Source organism: Labrus bergylta, chromosome 4 (genome assembly GCF_963930695.1).
Source record: "Labrus bergylta chromosome 4, fLabBer1.1, whole genome shotgun sequence".
Taxonomy (NCBI): Eukaryota; Metazoa; Chordata; class Actinopteri; order Labriformes; family Labridae; genus Labrus; species Labrus bergylta.
Genome location: NC_089198.1, coordinates 18,298,511 through 18,322,218, shown reverse-complemented (window position 1 = coordinate 18,322,218; position 23,708 = coordinate 18,298,511). Strand labels below are relative to the sequence as shown.

General features: G+C 42.3%; 1 protein-coding gene across 3 annotated transcripts in view; it reads left to right on the top strand.

The window, feature by feature from the left end:
* epha4b (eph receptor A4b) overlaps positions 1 to 23,708 on the top strand; it is a 90,432-nt gene that overhangs the window by 54,134 nt on the left and 12,590 nt on the right. For all 3 annotated transcript variants that reach the window (XM_020634007.2, XM_065953932.1, XM_020634006.2), the window contains exons 10-13: positions 1,541 to 1,649; positions 14,684 to 14,751; positions 15,452 to 15,577; positions 15,876 to 16,061. In XM_020634007.2, coding sequence (XP_020489663.1) covers positions 1,541 to 1,649; positions 14,684 to 14,751; positions 15,452 to 15,577; positions 15,876 to 16,061 — 489 coding nt within the window. The remainder of the gene's footprint in view (positions 1 to 1,540; positions 1,650 to 14,683; positions 14,752 to 15,451; positions 15,578 to 15,875; positions 16,062 to 23,708) is intronic.

Below are 23,708 nucleotides of genomic sequence, written 5' to 3'. Positions count from 1 at the left end.
TCTCTCCTTCTTTCTTCTCTGTGAGAAACTCTTCATCCTTAGATCTTTACTTTAGGAGCTCTCTTAAGGGCTAAGATGCTTTGTGAATAACTTTTACCTTTAACAGGATCTAGTCTTTAACTTTAAGGGGAAATTTAGCTGCAGCGTGTTCCAGCTTCAGCTGTCTGTCACTGTGGCTGAAACTTTTCTCCCTTCTGTTTACGTCATGCCCTGCTGTCACTCTCGACTCTTCCGGTGATTTTTTTTCCTTTGAATGCTGATTCAAGCTCGGCTTTTGTCGGGATCTGATGGTTTTAAAACCGTTTTACCAAACATGTTTTTTATTAGAGAAAACCTGTTCTAAAATCTGTGTGCGAGTGCACAATTCGAGAATAGTGATGAACGCTCGAGGGCGGGACAGCAGTGAAGCAGTCGGCTGCCTTTCAACTGTGACACACAAGCGCACGCACGAGCGCTTATGATACATTGATGCTGTAGCAGTTATTAGCGCAACGTTTAAAAATATTTACTGACAAAACACTGGTATGACAGGAAAGCGCTGTGAAAATGAGAACATGTTACAGTTTATGTTTTTTCAGGCAGAATTTTAACTGGCCCGAGGGGGCCAGCTGAACGTGCAATCAACTAGCCCGGACTCTGTCAATCATTCCTCCGGGCCGGCGGGCCAGTTATAATGTCGAGCCCTTATTAGACAGATGGGTTTCCTTTTAATGTATCATATCTGTTGAAAACCTTTAGATATCTGCTTGCAACTTATGGACCCATGTTGACTATGACTTGTGTATATAGAGCTTTTTTCCAAGTCTTCAAACAGCAGTTTCAAATTCAAGTTCAATGCTGTAAAATACAGGATCCGGTAGCCATCATATCAAGGTTATCCAATCAGATCAATCATATTGATCGTGAAAGAAGGGTGGCTACGTGTGTGCCTGTAAATGTAATAAGAGATCAATGTGTATCTGAGCCCGCCTGGGGGCATTCGTTTGCCTCCTCGACCCACACATATACGCATACACAAGCTCAGACACACGCGTCCACTCGTGCTTAACTAAGCCAGATAAATGGGGCATTTGTTTTGAGTAATGGCTTGATTGGTGTGGCGTAAAAATCGATGCATCTTTGCAGAAAGTTCTCGGCGGCAGCCTTGTTATATGCAATGTTAACATATCCATTTGGACAGCGTGGCCGAATGGGAATTGCTTTCACGTCCACTCTCATAGCCTCATAGACGATGCAGAGAGGGAGAGCGCTTTTCATCAAAGACCTCACTTACTATTCAATCCACCTCCCTCTCTCTCTTTTACTCATTTGCTGCCCGCTCTTTTTCCCTCTCCTTCAACCTCTGTCTTTTATCTTCTTTTCTATCGCCATCATATTTCATTCTCTCTCCCTCTTCCCCCCGCCACATTCACCTTGCTGTCTTTTTTACTCCTTTCCTCATTTACTCTTCTTTCCTCTACTGCAGAAAGCCCACTTGGCTTCTTTCTGTCCTCCTTTGTGTTTGTAAATTAATCTTTTCCCCTTTTTTTTCTCTCTATAGATGTTTTTGCTATCGGGGACCCAAACCAGTCCACCATTCTGGCTGTGTCCATCGCTGGGGGAATCGTTCTCCTAGTCTTCCTTGTGACTTGCTTCGTTGTCAGCGGAAGGTAAAGACACACAAACTTCTTGTTTACATAATCAGTAGAAGCTGTATGCACCACAGTATGAGGCAGAGCACAGGTGAAGTTTCACTCAGGTTAATCAGTCCCCACAGGGGTTTCTTTGTGATTGTTGCTGACTAAAATGCCTGATTTTGGGGTAGCTATTTTTTTTTATAAAGATGTAAACGCATGCTGTGATTTTATGAGGCTTTTTCCCCTTTAACAATTTCCATATACACAGCTCCGATAAAGCTATCTTTTTACTGAGCCAGTGGGTGGTCTCCTGATAATACTAGGGTGGGTGTCTTATTGTCATGACACCAAACAGAAGGCCAAAACATTAGTAAAAAAAAAAAGAAAAGGTGCATACAGCTACAGTAAAAAGCCATAGAATACTGTGCATCACAATGCTTTCCATATAAAAGGAGAATCTACAAGTTACATTACATTTAGTTGATTCCATACCTTGGTGTACTTTCTCCTTTTTGAGATCGGTGCTGACAAACACAGCCTCTGATTGGTCAAAAGACTCAACCTGAGGCCACACAAAGTTGTTAAATTGATTGCCTATTGTTTTCACCATGGAAAAGTGGATTAATATAAACAAGAAGAGATCAAGTATTGGATGTATTACTATAAACTCACTGTAAAGAGGATCTGAAAATACTCTGACAAGTCTCAGCAGAATGACACAACTGTCTGCATCACAGCCAAAACAAATGATGTCTACAGCATTAACTTTTCAATCTTAGAGTAAAGGATAGAATCAGAACGTCAGATGTTCATACAACTTTGTCAAACTACGGGCGTTTAAGTTTTGATAACACGGAGGAACGTTCGGTTTCTTGTATGAAGATGCTAGCAGGGAAAAGGGTGATGGGTTAAATATCCCGAAAGGTTACTCTGATTTGACTAAATTGCCATTTTGCAAGGAATGCATTTGCATTGGTTGAATTTGTGTGTGTGTGTGTGTGTGTGTGTGTGTGTGTGTGTCACAATCCCCACTTCTTGGAGGGTGTGTTAAATATGCCGTACATGTGCAACTCTGCATAAACACAAGGGTAAACATGCATAAGAACACAGAGCCGAACCTCCCACTTCATGTCTCTCTGAAGGATACGTGTGCGTTAGCGTGCCACACACAGGGCCCTGCGACTCTGACATTTCTACTACAGCCAGAGTTGAACTAAAGGCTGTGTTATTCTGTGTGTGAAGAGCACAGACTCCCTATGATCACTTGCTTTGAAGGTTAGGCTGCTGTTAATGCTTCGTCTCAAAGAAGGCCAGAAGAAGAGAGGAAGAAGATGAGAGGGAGGAAGGAAAATAAAAGATTGCGGATTTGTGAGAGGGTGAGAAGATGAAAGGATAGAAGTTAGGAGAGGGCTCTCCGGACGAAGAAGAAAGAGAGACAACAATGGGGAAAAGAGGAGAGCAAAGGAAATAAGAGGAGACGAGAGGAGAGGAAAAGAGAGGAAGGAGGAAAGGAGTGATCGCAAGATTAGAAGAAAGGAAAGGAAATGAGAGTACAGAGGAGAGAAGGGGATGACAGGTATCTGTGATTTAGCGTGCCTGTGACTATATGTTTGTACTCTATAAGCTCAGAGTAGATTAGGCACATGTTTAAAAAAAAACTACACACCCACATGCATGCTAACATACACACACTGATGTACACACACTGAAAACATTAGTATTGATTCAGGTGATTGCTTATCAGGCTGAGTGCTCTATTCACTATTGACTAGGAGATGTAATCAGCAGAGACGGTCCTTTGTTACACACACACACACCCACGCATGCACACACACACACACACACACACACACACAGGAACACATCAACCTTATTTGGATCAGAGGGGAATTATGAGGTTGTGAGTGTAAGAGGCAAAACAAAACAACTTGTTAAGTGTGGCGCGTGATGAACACATGAAACACACTCAACTAATCAAGTTTCACAGGCTGGAGAGGTGTTAACTAGGTTCTACAGAGGGGTCGATGTGCCGCCATCAATTCCACGTCTCTCTCTTCCTCTTCCTCTCAGTGTGTCTCTATCTATCTCTCTTACCTTTAGAGTTGGGGACACTCGGGAGGAAGCAGCACTGATTGCTGCTTTCTATTAAACAGCATCTGTGCATCTGTCAAATGTGTGCATGTGTGCACAAAGGTGGAGAGTGCTTGTAACTGGGGAACGAGGCAAGGATCAAAGCTGCATCACAGGAGATAAAGGAGGAGGAGAAGGAGAGAGAAAGAGGGCGCTCAGGGGGGAGAAAGATGGACAGACGCGAGGTATAAGAGAGACACGAGTGGAGGATAAAATGAGATCACATTAAATAGGCAGCGAGAATGATAGACTGAAGTGAAAAGGTATTTGTGGTGGGGGGGGGTTTCATCTGAAATATGCTAGTGCCACTAGAGAGCTACACTTCAGGATGGTGTGAAAGAGGAAGTGATAGAGAAGAGGAGGAGGAGGAAGAGGAAGAGGAGGGCTTGGAAGAGGTGAAGATAAAGGAAGATTGAAAGAGAGGAGGAGGAGAAGAGAGAAAAAGGGAGCGGTGCAGGGTACAAAAAGATGAAAAGGTAGATTACAAGGAAAGATGATGTGTGGGCGATTGCACTGTAAGGTGCAATAGGAGAGTCATACTTCAGGTTTTGGAGGAACTGGGGAAATCTAAAGAAAAAAAAGATTGGTCCATACCTCCTACTTCTTTTCATCCATCTCATCTGTCAATCATTCATTCTTTTCAGCTTCCTCTCGGCTTCTGCATTCTCCTCTTTTTTCCTGTTTTTGCCTCTCCTGCTTTAATTTCCTGTCCTGTTCTTTACATTCGTATGAAAGCCTAAATTGTATCGAGAATCAGATGTCGTTGCTGAAAGCGACCAGTTCAGTGGACAGAGATTAAATTGGGATTGAGAGTGAACCTGAGAGTATGCCCTGGTTCGATGGCTTCCCACCAGATGGATGTGAGGTTCTTTTTTTTTCTCCCTAAATGCCAGCTGTTTAAATCATTTCCCCCAATAATCACAGGAGTGAAGTGCTGCTGGGAATTTATACGTGTCTTACAACCAAGCTCAACCTCCCGAATCTACAATCATGACCATATTTTGAGATTTTCTTTTATCACCGAAATATGAAATAACTGCATGCCCATACAGTCTCCCTCCTCCTCAATCACACACACTATAACAGTGGCACACACACTCTCCCAGCAGCCTTTGCTGGCAGGATGCTGAGCAGCTACGCCTCATAAACGGGCTGATTTGCAGGCCATTCTGTTCTGTCCTGTTCTCGTTTAACAAAGTGCTGTTATGCTATTGTTACCGCAGGAGGGAAAACATGAAAAAATGTCCTCAGACGCAGAACGCCGCTGACAAATCACACCAGTTATTGCTGTGTGCGTGCCATTACTGCAATACTTGCTCCGCAAGTGCATGTGTGCGAGAGTGTGTGTGAAGTTGGTGCTTTTGTTCTCATGAGGGTGCTTTGGCAGGCTGGCAGGTGCGAGCAATGGGAAGCTAGCGAGCGACTGGCATAGCCGTGGATTCAGCAGATGGCCTTTCACTCAAAAATGCGTCCTCCCCTTTTGGTCCTTGAGTTCTCTCACTCCTTGTTAAACAGCTTCTGCCTCCCAGCCTCTGTGTGTGTGTGTGTGTCTCTCTCTTTTGTCTGCAGTCTAATGATTCTCCAGTCTTACAACTATCTTCTTCTCCCTGTAGCTGCAGGCTTTGGTTATGTGCCAGATCCCGTGTGTCTTTCTATGTTTTTAATGTGGGAGTTTTGTTGAGAAGTCAGCGGGAAGTTGTTTAATCCATGTGAGGCCTGTTTTTGTTGTTGTTGTTTTTTTTAGCCGTCTCATCTGTTATGTATCTCAAAGTCTGACTTCATATCTGTTGTCAGAGCTGGAGATATTCAGCAGGGAGTCAAGAGCCGCAATCTGTTAAGGAAAATGTTTGAAAACCTGAAAATAATAAGTGATTCATTTGATGCTTATTGCAAAATAAGATGTACGGCTTTTCAGTTTGTCTTTGAACAAGGTTAATATTAACAGCAACAGAAACCTTTGATGGTTCACTTTCTCTAAACTTTCAAGAGACGTTCCTACTTTTCTAAAGGATAAAAACAACCTTTTTTTCTGAAGGGAATTTTTAACTATAAAGAGTTAAAGGCAGAAAGAAAACGCAATGCAGGAGAGTGAGATGTCATTAACATGGCTAATTCTAGCAGAAAGACGCCTCGGTGTCGCTAATAGCTAGCGGTAACAGCTCTGCCTTTCTAACACAATAGCATGTCCTGTTGATGTGTGTGTGTTTGTGCACGTAAGCTCTTTTACCTCCGCAGCATCTGTTATGCAGCCCAGGGTTATTCTTAAAAACTTAATGACACAAATGAGGAGAGGAAGGATGAAAAAAAAAAAGGGGGGGGGAGGGAGGGTGGGAGGGAAGCATGTGCTCATGAAAACATGCTGGAGTGGAGTTAAGAGCTAGCGAGGAAAAGAGGCTTGCGAAGAAATTGTAGAGCACTAATTGAGGGTAAAAAAGCGGGAGAATATTTGTGTGTGTGCGTGCTTGTTTGGATTTCAAAGAAGCTGTAAGAAGTTGAAATTTAAAAAAAACCAAAGACTAACAGTAAGGGCTTTTTAGCTTCGTTATGCACAGCAAAATAACAGAAATAGGGAAAATTCACTAACTTAGACACAAATGATAGAGCAATGTTTGCCAAATGCTTCTCATGGTGAATTTGGTGGGGGTAAAAATAATCCGATCTAGCCCATTCCCTGTGGGTGGTGTTGGTCTGTTTTACTTGATGATAGTGCTAATAATGATTTGGCTGCAAGGAGATTCTGTGTACACCAATCTGCCAGATTGAGAAGGTGTGTGTGTGCACGCATTCGACGAAATGATGTGTGTTTAATATCATTAGACAGATTTGTATGTGTTCCTCGGATGCCTGTGCATTCAATTAATGCGGCAGAGCTGAAGGATGTTGCTAAAATACAGCTTCGTCTGCAAAAAAAACCTAGAAAGAAGCCTGCAAACAAGTGCAATAATAAGAGCTTGTTGCCGCAGGTGCAAAGCTATATCGCACACAGGCTTTATGCAGATGAGCAGATGTTGCAGAAATGTCCCGAAAACATTAGACTAATTCAAGTTTTTAGCACATTAGAACAGATTTGTAGGATACACACACTCAGGTGCAACCATTTACGATCCTGACCTAATCAGGTCGTGTCAGTAATGTAGCATCATTAAGGGAATGAGCTTCACACTGATCTGTTTGCAAATATAAAGATACACTTTACATAACGAAACACATGACACGCTCCTTTGCGTCTTCTTTTCCGCTTTTCAATCTTCTCCTATTTGACCTTTTTACCAGGCTGTTTAAAAAAATTGCTACATTATACCAATTACCACAGACAAGCGTCTTCATTTCCTTTCCTTCCTGTCCTTTCCTCTGCTCTTCTCTCCTTTCCTTTCATTACCACTCTCTTTAATGAGCAGGAGCTAAATGAAATGTTTCCAAACAGGGGTGTTAATGAAACATGGACAGATTTATTAGTCATAACTCTTCGGCTAATCATTTCCCCTTCCTAATAATTAGCCCGAGCTGAGTAAATCTTTTTGCAGTGTGGTCAGAGAGTGCTGAGCCGGTGCCAGACTCGGCCAAGACGGGAGAGAGAGAGAGAGAGAGAGAGAGAGAGAGAGAGAGAGGGGCCAAGAATGAGAGCTTTTACTCACTTCTGTTCCTGAACGCTCTCCATTACATCACCCAGACAATTCTGTTTGCCAGTTTGTTGTTTTGTCATGCTGTTTTGACTCTTAATTAATTATCCAGATTTGATGAACCTCATAGTTTATGAGTGAATGTGTTTTGCTCTCCAGGTTGGTGAACGAGGCCTAATGTTGCTGTGAAATAATGAGTGAATTTAATCCATTGATTTCTTTTCCAAAGTAATTATTTGCATTTAATAGCTTGATATTAAATGGAATCACCATTATCATGAGTAATGATGGGAGCAGATACCCACAGCAGGGTGTGTGTGTTGTGTCTGAGAGAGAGAGAGAGAGAGAGAGAGAGAGAGAGAGAGAGAGAGAGAGAGCGAGGTGGGGTTGCAGAGGAGAAAAAAGATAGATGTCATTTCATTGTGTCATGCCGGAGGGGTGACTAATGATTTACTGATTTCATTTTCAGTAGTTCTGATTAGCAGAGGGAAAATGAGGTGGAGCGGTAGGAAATGAAAGAGCAGAGGAAAGAAAGGAAGTGAACGTGAAAGGAAAGAATGGAGTAAAAGGAGAGTAAACATGGTATGTTAATGTATGAATGAACCGCGCTGACTTTTCCATGTCTCTAAGTGTATCAATTTCTGCTCTCGTCTCTCAGCCGGCAGCCGGCCTCTAATCCAATAAAAGGTGGCTGGTCATATAAAACAACCACGGAGCTAAGAGAGCTCCGCACACTTTATTAGCTTTCTTCACATCTCAGGTAAACATTAATCCAAGGTTATTCACTCCATCGCTTCATTATATCTCCTCTTGTCACCAGCACATCATCGTCCACAAACAGCTTTGTTTGGTCACTTTCCTATTCCCACTTTGTTTCAAGGTTATTGCACCATCAATATTTACTTCTCTCTCCTCTCCTGTAGTGCATAATCAAGCTAATCTTTTTGTTTTCATTCCCCCCTCTTTTTTCTTGGCTTAAGTAAGCTACACCCCCTCAATTCTTCCCTTCTTGTCTCCAGTGGCCCAGCAGTCACTGTTTATAGAATAACTTTTTGGGAACTGTAGGTTTTAATGGCACTTTATTAAGTAACATCCTCCAGGGCAGAAAAAAAGAAGCCACCACTGAAGTGCCACAAACTGCAGTTCCAAGAATGGTCACTTGAGGCTTACTGCAAGACTCAAGAATCCCCCATACTGAAATGCCCAACTTACTGTATAAACAGATGTGTTGGCAGCATGTTGCAAAGGGGAAAAAAAATGTCTATAATGTCTTTATTCAAATTAATTTTTAATGTTAAATGTTTGATAACAGAGCAATTAAAATCATCATCATTTACAGATAAATATATAGTACTGATACAAAAGGGCGACATCAGAGTTGCTATTCTAATACAGTCAATGCTTGAATTAGCGAGTGCAGAACCATTTTCTGGATTCCACGCAGCACTGTAAAGCAACATCAGATTCACTGAGTATTGCTTCAATAATCAAAGCAAATGAGACTCCGCACAGAGCAAGTTGTCTCACAGTCTTTAAAGCCTAAAGTTAGGGTGAGGTGGAAAATAAAGCAGAAACAGAGCTCGAGGCTAATAGACCATCAAAAACTTTAGGCATAATGGAGACAATTTTAGAAAAACGTGGTAAACTTCCTTGTCTACAATTTTGTAAAACCTTTAAGATTATACCGGTAATCTGTGTTCAAAGCTCAATTTGCCACATTGCTACACAACATGTGCTTTAAAATACAGGATGCCATTCTCTTGAGGCTGCATGTGTTTAAAGACCGTGTAAGTGTCGTTGTAGGGCTTCTGTTCCTGCTTATATGCAAATTCAAACCGGTAACCAGTAACATGGTGTATACAAGTGAGTGATGATTGTGTTAATGTGATGAGAAATATGTAGGGAGTGCAAAGGATGTGTAATGTGGAAGTCAAGGCTGAGGTAATACAGAGGACAGAGTAAATCATCCTGATGACCTGAAGGAAATATGTTTTGCGAAATTTCTCCCTAAAAAAACAAGGACGAGGTTTTAGTGAATGACACGTCTTCTTTATCTACTGTTGTGTAATGTTGGACTCTAGTCATTGCACATCTAGCTCTCACCTGACAGGAATGCAGTCTAAAGTTCAGTTTTCATCCTGTTCATGTGAGTTGACTTCCATGTGCTCTGCAGCCATCAGCAAACTATCTAAATCTGAGTGTTTGTCTTGTGTTGTGGTTTTACTTGTCTTGAGTTCGCCTTGTGATGCCTTGGCGACCTGCCCCTGAGTTGTTTTCCTTTGAAATGCAAACTGGGAAAGAATCCAGCTTGCTTGATTTCGTCTGAATAACTAAGAGACTAAAGGGTATTAAGACTTAAAGTTTCTAAACGGTTTATTTCAAGTATACTGCCTCACTCAGACCACTTTAACTGAAGCACTGACAGGCTGTTCCTTTTGTCTCTCTTCACGATTAATCAGGACAAGTCCTGCAGCCATACCGCTGACTGACACTTTCCTCTTTGTCATCTGCTCTTAATCTGTCCATCAACTCTCTTTTCCTTTTCTCGAACTCCCCTTCAGGGTGGAGCAATGAGCCAATTGTTGGGAACACTTTGTTGTTCCACCATCGTATTTAATCCTTGATCTATGCAGCCAATATTCAATATCTCCATTCCTCCGTGTTTCTTTTCGCAAGCCAGCGTTCATATTGTTCAGATTTTAAATCTCTTTCTTTCCATTCGTTACTCCCTTTCTTTTAAGCTCTTTTTCCACGTAGTACGACTTCCTTTTATTCCTCTTTGCTTTCTCTATGTTAACCTTCGAGTTACTCTCCCCATGAGTGCCTCCCCCTTCTCCCCGTGCTCTCCCCCTCCATCTGATTGCTTGTTAGTTGGTATGCAGGCTTGGACCCCCATTGTGTGTTCTTGCCTGTCAGCACTCTCTTCAGCCATCTCCCTCTCCACCTCTCTTCTTTTTTTCCCCCTCTTTCCACCTCTAAGTATCCATCCTTTTCTGTACAAAAAACAGTGCAAAGAAAAAAGCAAGCAGAGCACGGGGCCTTTTGGGAACGAGGATAAAATGGATGGAAACATGAGGAACAGAAAAAGGGGATATGGGTTATTGGACAAGGGAATGTTTTTACTTAAAGGAGGCATTAAGAAAGAATATAACACCTTGGAGAGATAAAGGGCAGCAAGAGAGAGGAAAGTGTGGAGGAGGGGCTACAGCGATGGTAATATATGGATGGAGTTGTGTGAAGGTGGAAGCTCGCTAGCAGAATGAAAAATGGGTCTCAAGTGACAGAGTATTATATTAAAAAGTAAATTGATATGCAAATGTGGAATGTGTGGCTTTGGAGGACAGGGATAGCCTGTTGTCCTCACTGAAGTGGAACAGAGAGAGGTAGAGAGAAAGGTGAGAGCCCCGGCCTGATAGTGATATCGTACTCCATTAAAGCGTGTGTTTTTGCGTGATTGTTCCAGGTGTGTGTGCTTAAAATCTGCATGACTCTATAGCTGTGTGTGTGTGTGTGTGTGTGTGTGTGTGTGTGTGTGTGTGTGTGTGTGTGTGTGTGGGGGGGGGATGAAACTGCAGAGTGTAGTGCGATTTGATGGCAGCTAAATGGAACAATGATTCCTCCCTCTGTGACAGATAGTGCTAACTTCACACTGCAGTACAGCTGCAGAAAGAAGCAGCCAGTGGCAATGCAGGAGTACAACTGTATCTCATTATGAAGTCTGCTCCAGCAAAACAGCCTGTGAATGCTCATGTGGCAACCGAATCGATCGCAACTAACAACTCAACAAGACTGGATGTGACTAGTTGCAAAAAACGAGTGAATGTTCTGCTCAGTTTTCCTCCCCAAGACAGTTTCTGACTTGAGCTACCAAGTACTCCGCTGATACTGCTGACAAACTTATTTATTAGCTCTGACTTACATTACACTCTCTGCTGGCAACAAAACAGGTGATGTTTGTTACATCGTGAAATAATTGTTTTGGGGGGCTTGGATGAAGGCCTAATAAACCAACAGAAAGTAAGTGATGAAAAATGGAAGTGAGTACAGATTTTGAATTAAACTTAAACCAAACTTTTGGAGACAAAGTGGGAACAAGAATTGTGCAAGTGTGAAGCCACTGAGGTACTCAGGAGTTTCAAAGTCCTATTCTGTTTGTTGGCTTCAGAATCAAGTTGCCAAACCACACACGCATACACTAGCAGCAGGCAGCGGACAGGGAGTCGCACTTTAGAGAACATATCTGGTCACGGTTAAAGAACATTCATGTTCTTAAATATGATTTACATAACACTACCATCATCTATCATTCTCTAGTCATAATGCTCAGCTTTGAGTGCCTAAACAGAACTCTTAAAATGTAACAAATGCTTTAGATGACATTAGTGGATATGTTAGGAACAATAAGTGATTGTGTGTTAATCAAAGCAGCATAATTTGCAAACACATACTTGCGAATGCACATTAGTTCTTAATTAACATTTTCTTTGGAAAACAAGGTTGACTCTCAGCATGTGTTCTGTAATGATTTTTGAAAACAGCAGCTGAATCATTAAACATGGAATAACTGCAAATTAGAAAAACACATGTTAATGCATGATTTCCCCATGACTATTTATGGCGATCTGTTGCTTTTGCACCAATACCAACATGTTACTGCTTTTAGATGTGGGAAATATACACATTTTAAAGTTTTGAAAACAGAACAGATGTGTTCAGAAAAAGGCTAACATTTTGTCCCCCTGACTCCAGCCCCAGAGTCCTTACTAGATGGATTACAGGTCAGCTGCATTAAGTTGAAGATATTATATACTATATCTGTTTCAAACTCACACACAGACACAGACACAGCTGTCAGGGGGAAACAAAAGCCATAGCCATGTCAGGTTTGGTACCATGTTTAAGACTGCAGCGCTAATGATTCATGACACTTCTAACTGGAGAGGAGAAATGAGTCGCTCTGTAATTACTATGGAAATGTGTTCATTTCCCATCAGACACACTCCCGCATATGCTGCCATGCACCCATGGAGACACACACATACACACACACACACACACACACTATAAGGCAGATACACACCCAGCAGTGAGGGGGAAAGGGTTTCAAACATAGTGTTTTGCATAACATGTGTTTGTGGGTGGTTGTGTGTGTGTGTGTGTGTGTGTGTGTGTATGTGTGTGTGTGTGTGTGTGTGTGTGTGTGTGTGTGTGTGTGTGTGTGTGTGCGCGCACTCCCATGGGATTATCACAGTTGGAGCAGAGGTGTGACCCATGTCCCCATTCCCCATATGTTCTAAACACATGCCCCAGAGCACTGTCTGTGTGTGTGTGTGTGTGTGTGTGTGTGTGTGTGTGTGTGTGTGTGTGTGTGTGTGTGTGTGTGTGTGTGTGTGTGTGTGTGTGTGTGTGTGTGTGTGTGTGTGTGTGTGTGTGTGTGTGTGTGTGTGTGTATCAAGGGGGTAATGATAGTCCCTTGGTGTTTGACTGGCTTGAGCCCAGCTGATAACCAGGTGGGGCCTAACTTCCCCTTTATAGGAACATTAAGCCCCCCTCCTCTTTATCCACAAATACCAGCAACCAGTCTCTACCCTTGTGTGTGAGTGTGTGTGTGTGTGTGTGTGTGTGTGTGTGTGTGTGTGTGTGTGTGTGTGTGTTCCCAAGACAGCCTATTGATGTCTGGGTTTTGCCATGCATTCAGCTGTGTAAAATCAACACAAGGATTAAACACCAAATGACTTAGATTTACTGAGCCTGCCGGGACCCAATCTTTCTCTCTTATTCATCAAGCTCATTTACTGAGTTTCTTTTTCACTCTTTATTCTTCTGTCATTATTTAGTCTGCTCTGTCTTTTTTCAAATTTTTCCTTTGTCTTTTCTTTATTCCTGTAAAATATTTATCATCAGCCATACTTTTTATCATTTTCATAGTTTTTGTTACTCCTATTAGTTATATTTCTACTATTATTCTGAGCATATACTGTAAGTCTGTATTATATGTTAGTGTGTGTGTGTCTCCCTCTCTGAATGTCCATCTCTTTCTTTGAGTTCCTGGCTGGTTTTGGCAGAGGGCTGTTCACCAATGAGTCTGCTTGAGGTTTCTCTCTTTTAAAAGGGAAGTTTTTCCTTGACACAGCTTACTCATGGTTGAATAAGGCAGGTCTCAACTAATATTACACAGAGTATGGTCTAGACATGCTCTACATATTAAGTGTCATGAGATAACTTTAGCAGTGATTTGGGGTTACATCAATAAAGCTTGATTGGTCTCACTCCAGTTTTTAAACCTACATACAGTCTATCCGCGTAACGCCTGGGTTCATGCCCAAATCAGTGTATCCTCATGATGGATGGACAAACTGACAGGTAACTGTTTTACCTGTTAAAAACTGGCTGGGGATGGGATAAAAGGCGAAAAATTGAAGGCTGTGTATTATTTATGTCATGCTCAGTAGCTCACTAAACCAAACAGCTTTTATATTTTATGTTTTTGTCCCAAAATGTTTGTGCAATAAATCTCATGGACTGAGTTACGGCTGATTACAGCTGTTAAACATTGTATGATGCCAAAGCACAACTATGTGAAACACAATAACGCATACACACAAACACTGACACACACGGACACACACACCCTAGCTCCGTCCCCTGGGAGGCCTGTAAGACAGAATAAGTTTAACACTTCCTCACAGCTGGACGGCAGGATCAGGTTGATCAATTTGTCAATATTGTGTCTCGATCGTGGGTCTGACCCACGCCCCAGGGTGTGTATAGGCAGGGGGTTGGGGAAAAGGGCATGTGTGTGTTTGTGTGTTGGACTCATGATGATATTGAAGGTAGCAGTTGACAGCCAGAGGGGCCATACATGCGTAAAGAAAGGGGTGTTTTTGTGCATTGATCTGCCTGTATAGGAACATCTGTGACACAAACGCACACTCGCTACACCTCAGGCATTAAAGCTTGGAGGAAAGCGTTGAATTGGCAAATAGAATCTGAGAAAAAGAAGAAGAATAGAAGTATTTCCTTCCTCCAGGCTTGTCTAATACAGAGGAGAGGATGTGTAGGGGTGAAAAAAAGGAAATATGTCGTTGTTCATACACACAGCTGAGGGCTGTGATCAGTGCAGCACAGCATTTCCTGGAAATACTCAGATTGAATATAACACAAAAACACCTGAGTGCAATTTCACGAACACACTCGAGAAATTTAGGATGTGTGCTCTCACATCTCAGATGTGCTATGAAGCTACATTGTTGAGGTGTGGTGGAAAATATATAACTTTATACAGCTCCATGATCCAATTGTGTATTTCTTTTTCAGGCACTGTGGATACATTAAAGCCAAGCAGGACCCTGATGAAGAGAAGATGCAGTTCCAACATGGACGAGGTAAGAACACACATATGTCAAACTGAATGATGTGTTGTGTAAATCTAAGGTTTATGTTCATCTCATGCACCCACACACACACACATATAACTTGTCTTCAAACTAAACGTTACACCCACAAAACAAACAAACAGAAGGCATAAAATTCTATGGTTTTCAAAAATAACTCCAGTGCCTGAAGATTTCTATTTGTTCATAAACAATATTCATTCTCACACCTCACATCTTGAAATAATCCATGTAACAGAAACAGCTTGAACTAAAGAACAGTATGTGTCCATTATATATACGTCTCAAACCTCGTAGCTATCTCCATAAAAAACTGCATCAAAGCCCATTATTTCACACTTTCTTGCATGAATGTTTGCTGGCAGAGTAAAGCTCCTTATGGGTTCCTGTGAAAATAATGACTCATTTTAACACCCCATCTTAAGAAGTAGATATGTGTGCAATTATGTAATTATTGGTAATGTCACTCAAACATGGCACCCACGCTCAAGCTTTAAATGTCCAGGTAGAAATCAGCAACAGTTCTATTAGAGGCATCAATAAGCTATCAACACGAGAACTTTTTTTTTTTTTTTTTAAGAAATGGAAAAGCATTCACTCGGAAAAAGCTGACTATATTTCAACATGTGACTTTGAACATTTATCTCCTTTATTTATTGCGCCCTATGTCTCCACTTTTCCTCTCCTCCAGTGAAGCTTCCAGGCAGCAGGACCTACATCCATCCTCACACCTACGAAGACCCCAACCAGGCTGTCAGGGACTTTGCCAAAGAGATCGATGCTTCCAATATTCGCATAGAGAGAGTCATCGGAGCTGGTGAGTTGGCAGTAAAAGCAGCAGTGGACTATTTTATTAATAAATCAAAAACTGTAAAACTTGATGAAATGAAAAGTACATAAAACATTTGTTGGAGTTGTATTGATTTCTTTGAGTTCAGTGTCCAGCCATGTTCTTCATCACTGACACTGAAGCACGTGTTAAACTGATTTTTTTCCCCATGGCATAAAGAAAATCTGTATTTAAATAAACAGATAGAAAGGGCAGACATGTATTTATTGTACAATGTTTTATTAAGTTGTAATCAGTCTTATTTTGTCTGTTTGCTTGTGTGTAGGAGAGTTTGGGGAGGTGTGCAGTGGTCGACTGCGTGTTCAGGGAAAGAGGGAGATATACGTGGCCATCAAAAGTCTGAAGGCGGGATACTCGGACAAGCAAAGGCGGGACTTCCTGTCTGAGGCCTCCATCATGGGACAGTTTGATCACCCCAACATCATCCGGTTGGAGGGAGTTGTCACAAGATGTGAGTGTTGAACAAAAACCTTTCCTCCTACTGTGTGTCTGTGTGGATGTGTTTGTGTGTGTCACGTACACAGTAGGCTTGTTGGTAGAGAGGAGTTGATCCTGGGTCAGATTAAAGCTCCATTACCATGACAACACACTGATGGCGGCCTGCATGTGAGCAGTGCTCAGCTGTCTGCCTCTCGAACGGCCACTTGTTTACTTCATGTGATTGTGTGAGGCAATTAGAGCGAGTGTGTGAGTGTGTGTGTGTGTTCATGGACAAAGGTCTGGTTCAACAAGATGGCTGATTTGTTATCGCAGAGCCTCGCTCTCTCCATCGCGCACTCTCTCTGTGTCCATCTCTCGTCTCATGTGCTTATCTCACGCTCCTGCTTTCTCTCTCTGTCAGGGTCTCCTCTTATCTTCTCATTCAATCACTCCACCTTTCTCTCTCTTTTCTACATGCGCTCAGTCAAACACAGTCTCCCTTCTTCTGTCCCTCAAGTACTTTCTCTTTCTTTACATCCCTCAGTCAGCCGGATAAAACATTTTCTCTTTCTTTCTCAGTTTTGGTCCCAACACCGCGCTAAAATAGCAGACTGAAGTAGCTCTGCAATTTCGGAGGACAATTTCTGTTGATGCAATCCACTGGAGCTTTTTGTTTGATAGATTTGAAAAGAAACATGGAGGAAAGACGAGTCCTTGCTATATTAGTCCTCGATATATCTGGAAACTGTAGCCTTTTTGATCCGACAGTTCTCATGACTTAAATGCCAAGCTTTTTTTTCTTCAACAAGATGTTTATAACAAGATATTATTTTTCTACATGTCTGTGTCTGTGTGTAGCCATCTAAGTGGTCAAAAGTATCAGTGCTAACAGATATGAGATTTTACATTCGGCAATTGTATAAGTTACACAAGAGTAAACCACAATTCAACTTTGAAATGCAGAAAAGTGGTTAAGTGGTGTCTTTTGCCATACTAAAGAAAAGGACTCTATTTGTGACGTTGTCCTTTTCCTACTTTTTTGTGTGTGGACTGATGGTGCAGGTTTCATTCAGCCTCCTCTGGAATAAATGGTCTTTGATCTCGGCTAATCCAACTGCTGATGTTGGGCATGTACTGAAGCGGGCTTTATTAATACTCAGAAAATAAGGCTTTTAGGTTTTGTTGAATGATATTGAAGGGCTTTGAAAAGAAACATAATGTATGACTGACTGAGCTGTGCACTAATAAAGTTTACAACTCTCTATCACCTACGACTAAACACTGGTGCAGAGTGGCGAACAACAGGAACTTTAAAAAATAAAAATGAAAATCATTTATGGCTTCTAAATTCTTACTAAAGCTGTTATAAAGCTTACTTTTGTATTGGTCTAAGAAAGTTACAGATACAAACTTTTATCTTTTGTTTAGGAGTTTAAATGAGGAAATCTTTGCCAAATAGAAACACGGCTTGAACTCACATCCTTTTTTATACAACAAAGCATGTGGTGTTTAATCACCATGAAAAGCCATGAAACCATTTGTTTCTTTCTTTTCCCTCTGAGGTAACTGTTCCTCTGCTGGCCTGACACCTTGTTATGCAGACGTTTGTTAGCAATCTACTGACAAGGAGGAGGAAGTGGAGAGAGTCGCAACAAAGAAACTAAATTGTAAACATGCAGGCGGACAAATAGATCTCCATTCCCCCCCCCAGATCTCACCCCCTCCCCATCCTCCTGTCTCTCACACACACACACACACACACACACACAGATCTTAAATCCATCACACACTGGTGTTTGGTGGCACTTAGGCCAACAATAAAAGAGCAAATGCATATGCATAGGCTTTTATCATGAATATTAATAATTCATAAAGTTAATTGGATGTTTTTAGCTTCATGAATATTCAGTGGCGTGCATATTAAGAATTAAACCGCAGTGCATTTCTTATTCATTGTGACGACTCCCTCTCTCTCTCTCTCTCTCTCTCTCTCATTGTCTTTAAATGCTGGATGTTAGCTGTGACCTTTAGTTAGCAGGATTGAGGCAGTTTGTAGAAGTGCTAAAGCAACACAGTAAATTATTATTTTTTTTTGTTTTTGTTTTTTCACTGTGACAGGCAGACGTGTAATTATGGCACTTTCTTTTTGGTGGCAGGCAAATTTTTTCTGGTTTAAAGTACCGTAATAAATTCAAGAATTACTGCCAAATCCTTGAAATTTAGTTTCAGAGGACAAAAGAGCTGACAGTGAAATAGCTAAAAAGCAGAAAATTGGCTCGACAAGCAACTTACTTAAACATAATAAGTAGGTGTAAAACTTTTCTGTGCTCCATGAATATGAAATGATGTTTGTGTTGCATGCCTGTAATGACTGTGTACTTTTACATGCGTGTCTTTGTGTCTCTCTTCTCACCTGCCTTCACGGCACATTGAGGAGTTGATAGAGCCCCTCAGAAACAAATCACACCAGTGAAGCAGTAATTTCACAGGTCACAGCCCAGGGTGGCGTGTGTGTGTGTGTGTGAGTGCGTGTGTGTATGTGCGAGCGAGGGGGTGAGAGTTGAGATGGGTCAATAATTCCTCCAGGCCATTTTCTCAAACACCAGCTGGTCCCTTCACACCAACCTCAGTCTAATCAGGCTGGCTGACCCTGACTGCTCAGGGCTCAGGTGTGTTGGATTGGTTTGTGTAGGTGTAGGCACAAGTAGAATTGGCAGCTGGAGCAGTGCGATTAGTTGGAGCACGAGAAGTAATTGCTGTCGTCACAGATCTGACGTGGAGAAATGTCAGTAGTGGTTAAAAAAGATTGGATGGTACAAAACAACAGTTCTAGTAGCAACAATATCAACAACAGTTAGCAATATAATAATACTTTATCAATACCCAAAGTTAGTGTGACAGAAAAAGACAAGAATCTGTTGGCTTCTAATGTGCGTATTGGATTTCTTCTCAAGATTCTGGGACATCCAACTGCAAAAATGTACGCGTGTCCAAATTGACAAACTATGTGAATCATCGTCGCCCACTCAGGGAGGCTCTGCCCGGGGGACACAATAACTTGGTGTGGTCGCAAGAGAACAACTGAAGCAGAATCAGCAGACTTTACAAACTGGATTAAAGATTTTCTTTGGCCTTAAAAGACAAACAAGAACCAAAAGAACCAACCTTGAAATTGATGCAGAATCTATATATCTATATCTATCTATAAGTATATTTGCACTCATCTGCTGCCGTCTCTGCCTCACAGAAACGTTCTAGTGAAACAGGAAGGGAGCGTTGGGGGGGCAGGATATTTTAAGTACCTTTCACATTTGCCTAAAGGTTTTCATAACAACAAAAAAAAGATGCTTGGATGCTTGTCTACAAGTACATTTTACGTTGGTGGCCCTCATGGTTCAAATTTGACTCTTTTCGAGACTATAAGACTTTCAAAATTCTCAATACAAGGCTAACTTGATGGTGTCCTTATATATGTAGAAGAAAATGTAAGATTAGACTTTGTATTAGTTGTTTGAATCATTGACATATTTGTAGGTATATGGTCAGCATAATATTCATAGCCTTTCTAGTAGCCATAGTATTGATCTAAAGCAACCTAGCAGTTTAAGTAGTGGGGGCAGCGATGGTTGTTTGAGTACTAATGGCTGTATTGAAATCCATTTTATTTTTGCAATGTCTGTGCACAAGCGCCTATTTTGTGCTCTGTCTGCATTTTCCTTTTTCATTCACTTTTAAATGGGTGAGTGTGTGTGTGTGTGTGTGTGTGTGTGTGTGTGTGTGTGTGTGTTCACGTCGCTTAAAACCTCATAAGCCCCCCTGTCCCTGCTGTGTGCCACTCTAATAACCTACTCTGCTGCCTGTCACCTTATTGTTGCTATTGTCATGCTAATTAGAGAGCTACATGCAGAAAAGCAGGAAAAATTGTTTTTCTTCCCTCTGTCTCCCTACACATCAGAAAAGTGCAGCAATCTGTCTGCACCACCGTCTCCCCCCCTTCCCCCCCCCCTCCATCTCCTTATCTCCCATTCATCTCCCCCGTCCCTCATTTTATCCATCCGTCTTTTATGTGTTTTACAATCGCTGCAACAATCGGCTCATTTGGAAAACCCTCAATTACCGAGCTCCATCTCATCTGCCCACATTGCGCACACACACACACACACACACACACACACACACACACACACACACACACACACACACACACACACACACACACACACACACACACACACACACACACACACACACACACACACTTATAAAGGCAGCTGTACAAAGGTGCTGTTGAAACTGGAAAAGCCACACATCTTCCCCTGCTGTCTTCTTTTTAAAGAAACTGGTGATTAGTTTAAACTGTGCGTCTTTGTGCGCTGCACAATAAGTATTTCAATGTTTCCTGTCAGACTGTTTGAAATTATTCAGGGTTTTGAATATGTATGCAGATTTGGAAGATTGGACCCAATAGACAAATGAAACCAGAGGGGAATGCAAAGAAAAAGGTGATGATGGGCACAGGACGGAGGGAAGGACGGATCAGATAGGAAACAAGAGCTGGGAAATGAGAGAAGATGAGGCTTGAAAACAAATGAGGGCAGCTGAAGGGGGGTGGAGACGTGTGAGGAGATTTGAGGAAAGATGGCCGGATGGATGTGTGGAGAGGAGAGGAGAGATGGAGGGGAGACAAACGTGAGGAAATGAGAGGAGATGAGAAAGCAAGGAGAGGGGTGTAGAGGTGAAGAGAAGAGAAGAGTGGAGATAAGGTTATTGAGTTTGTGGCTCCACCCCCTCTGCATCACGGAGCTTCCCAGAACACAGATCCGTCCAGTGTGTTAAAAGGATTGTATCACTTAGTTCGAAGCTTTAACATTAATCAATACAGCAGTTATTTCATTTTCTCGTTTGTACTTTGGGTCGTCTCATTCAATAAGGCGGTAATGCGGCCTTCTCGCGCAGGCACACCGATAGCGGCTCATAATGCAATTGTGTGGATGTATACAGACTCTTATCATGTACGTTTTACACTTACCTACACACACAGAAACAGTCCCTCATAATGTAATCTACCAGACATACAGACATCTCTTTCACTTTCCTACACACACACACACACACACACACACACACACACACAATAAAGGGCAGAAAGAACCACGCTTTATGCTGAGGAGATCTGAAACAACATTTTCTCTTTTTACTTAATGAAGAGCTGCAAAAAAAAGAGCAGAATCCTCTCTGATCCATTCCAAAACACACTCCACCTGGCAGAACATCAATACCCAATCTGCACACACACACACTAATCCATACACTCTGCAAGAGGCTGTGTTATTTTCCGAAGGCGATGAAAGGAAATAAATCCGACTGAATATGACCGTGATTAGTTAATTATGTGCTTTCAGGGGGAAATTGAGGAGCGCTCGTGAATGTTTGGCAAAGAGGCGCTTCATGATGAGTTGGAGAGGCTCCGTCCTGCTTTGTGTGTGTGTGTGTGTGTTCTGTACTCGGAGGTGATGTCGCAACAAGGAGTGAAAAGGATTCAATTATACGTTGAGTGTGTGTGTGTGTGTGTGTGTGTGTGTGTGTGTGTGTGTGTGTGTGTGTGTGTGTGTGTGTGTGTGTGTGTGTGTGTGTGTGTGTGTGTGTGTGTGTGTGTGTGTGTGTGTGTGTGTTTGCACCAGAACCTGGCAAAAAGAGATGAAATGAGGTAATGTACAGTCTGAGCGCATGTAGTCGGGTTTATTGGTAACCTCTGTTATCTTTTAGAGTCGCAGGGATAATTCTGTATGGCAGGTGTCCAGATGATGGCTAGTGATATCAGAGTGTGTGTGTGTGTGTGTGTTTGTTTGTTTGTGTGTGTGTGTGTGTGTGTGTGTGTGTGTGAGCTCATGCCAGGCTCACATGCTCGTCTAAGCCGACACAACAGGATGAAGGTGTTTCATTGTGTATTTCTCTTGACCGTGTCTTACACTGTGAGGCTGTAGGTAATATTCTCCTTCACTGGTAACATATATTGGCTTTACCACCACACAAACACACACATGTCACTCAAACATATAATTGGTTTTCATAGATTTGTTTATAGCCCTAGAAAGTCGGACCTCCCGTTAGACTGCATCAATCGCAGCAAGTGGTCTATCTGTCTTTGTGAACAACACACAAGAGCAAACACACGCGTCCTCTCCTCTAATCTGAGCTTAAATCAGGAGGTCATCATCGTGCCGTCACTTCAACTTGCTGTGCCCTGAAACAAGCTCGCTTGCTCTCTGTCTTCCACACCCACACACACACACACACACACACACACACACACACACACACACAGCACCACAGTGCATCCAACCCAGGCCCCGTGTGGAGATAAATGTGACCAGCAGTCCTCACCCCCAGCAGAAGAAAATCCAATTCTCTTTCACTTTTATCCCTGAGACTAATGTTACTGTCAAAGAAGACACCACCGCCAGAGACCAGGCCACTCCGTTTTTGTGTGTGTGTGAGTGTGTGTGTGTGTGTGTGTGTGTGTGTGTGTGTGTGTGTGTGTGTGTGTGTGTGTGTGTGTGCATGTGTGTGCGTGTGTGTGCGTGTGTGTGCGTGTGTGTGTGTGTGTGCGTGCGTTTGCTGCAGCTAGATAGTGAATTCATTTAAGGTGATGTATTGCTGTCTTTACCTACAATCTCACTGTAGGCCTCTGTGGTGTTGTTCCTGCCTTTCCTTGACAAGCTTCTGAACCCTCCTCCTCCTCCTTTCCTCCTCTCTTTCACTTCTGTCTTTCTTTTTTCCTCCTTTCTGTCTTCTTTACATTGACTTCTCCACCTCCTACTTTTCATTTTTCTTCTTTATCTTTCAAACATTTGCCTTTTTTTAAAATTAAATTGATGTTTTCCTCCACACCCCTTAATCTTTAATTTCCTCTTTTCTGTTCCCTATTTCACTTTTAATTTGATGCTTAATTTAAGACAGCTTTATTGACATCATGGTAGTGATATTCTGTGAAAGAACGAAAGAAAGCAACATCCTTTGCGTTTTTCATATTGGCTGTTTTCCCCTAGAACAAATCTACAAGAAGACTTTATTCGTCTCCACCCCTTCAGTTTCTTTTGATTTCTTTTTATCTCTCCCCCGGGTTTTTTTCCCAGCCTCCCTGAGGTCTGATTGGGAAAATGTGACCTATTCATCACAGATGACATAAGGCTGTATTTACAAGCCATGCACATACACACTCACACACCCACACACACACACATTCATGTTTGTTTGTGATTGGAAATGCCTGGCTGTGGGGGTCTCTGCGGAAAGGGACCCCTGTATAACAGTACACCACTGCTGCTACTGAGTGTGTGTACATGTTTGTGTTTTTTGTGGGGTTGCAGGTACTTTGTTAATCATTTGTAAGCCCGACCAGATGCCATGCAGGGGACCAGAGAGCAAGGGCTTGTCAGTCAACCAACCGCTCATCCCACAAGCGTGCACACAAACACACACTCATGCAGGTGCAGGTGCACAGCGACCAAACCACAACCCCCTCCGTCCCCCCTCCCCCCCTCCGTCCCTCCTGAGGCTGATTAGTATTCATGAGATCTCAGGAGGCCCCCTTAAACACACGCACACACACACATTGTGGTGGATTGGTCCATTCTAATTATCTCCTGGCGTTTATGGAGAGGGCTGATTAGAGGCT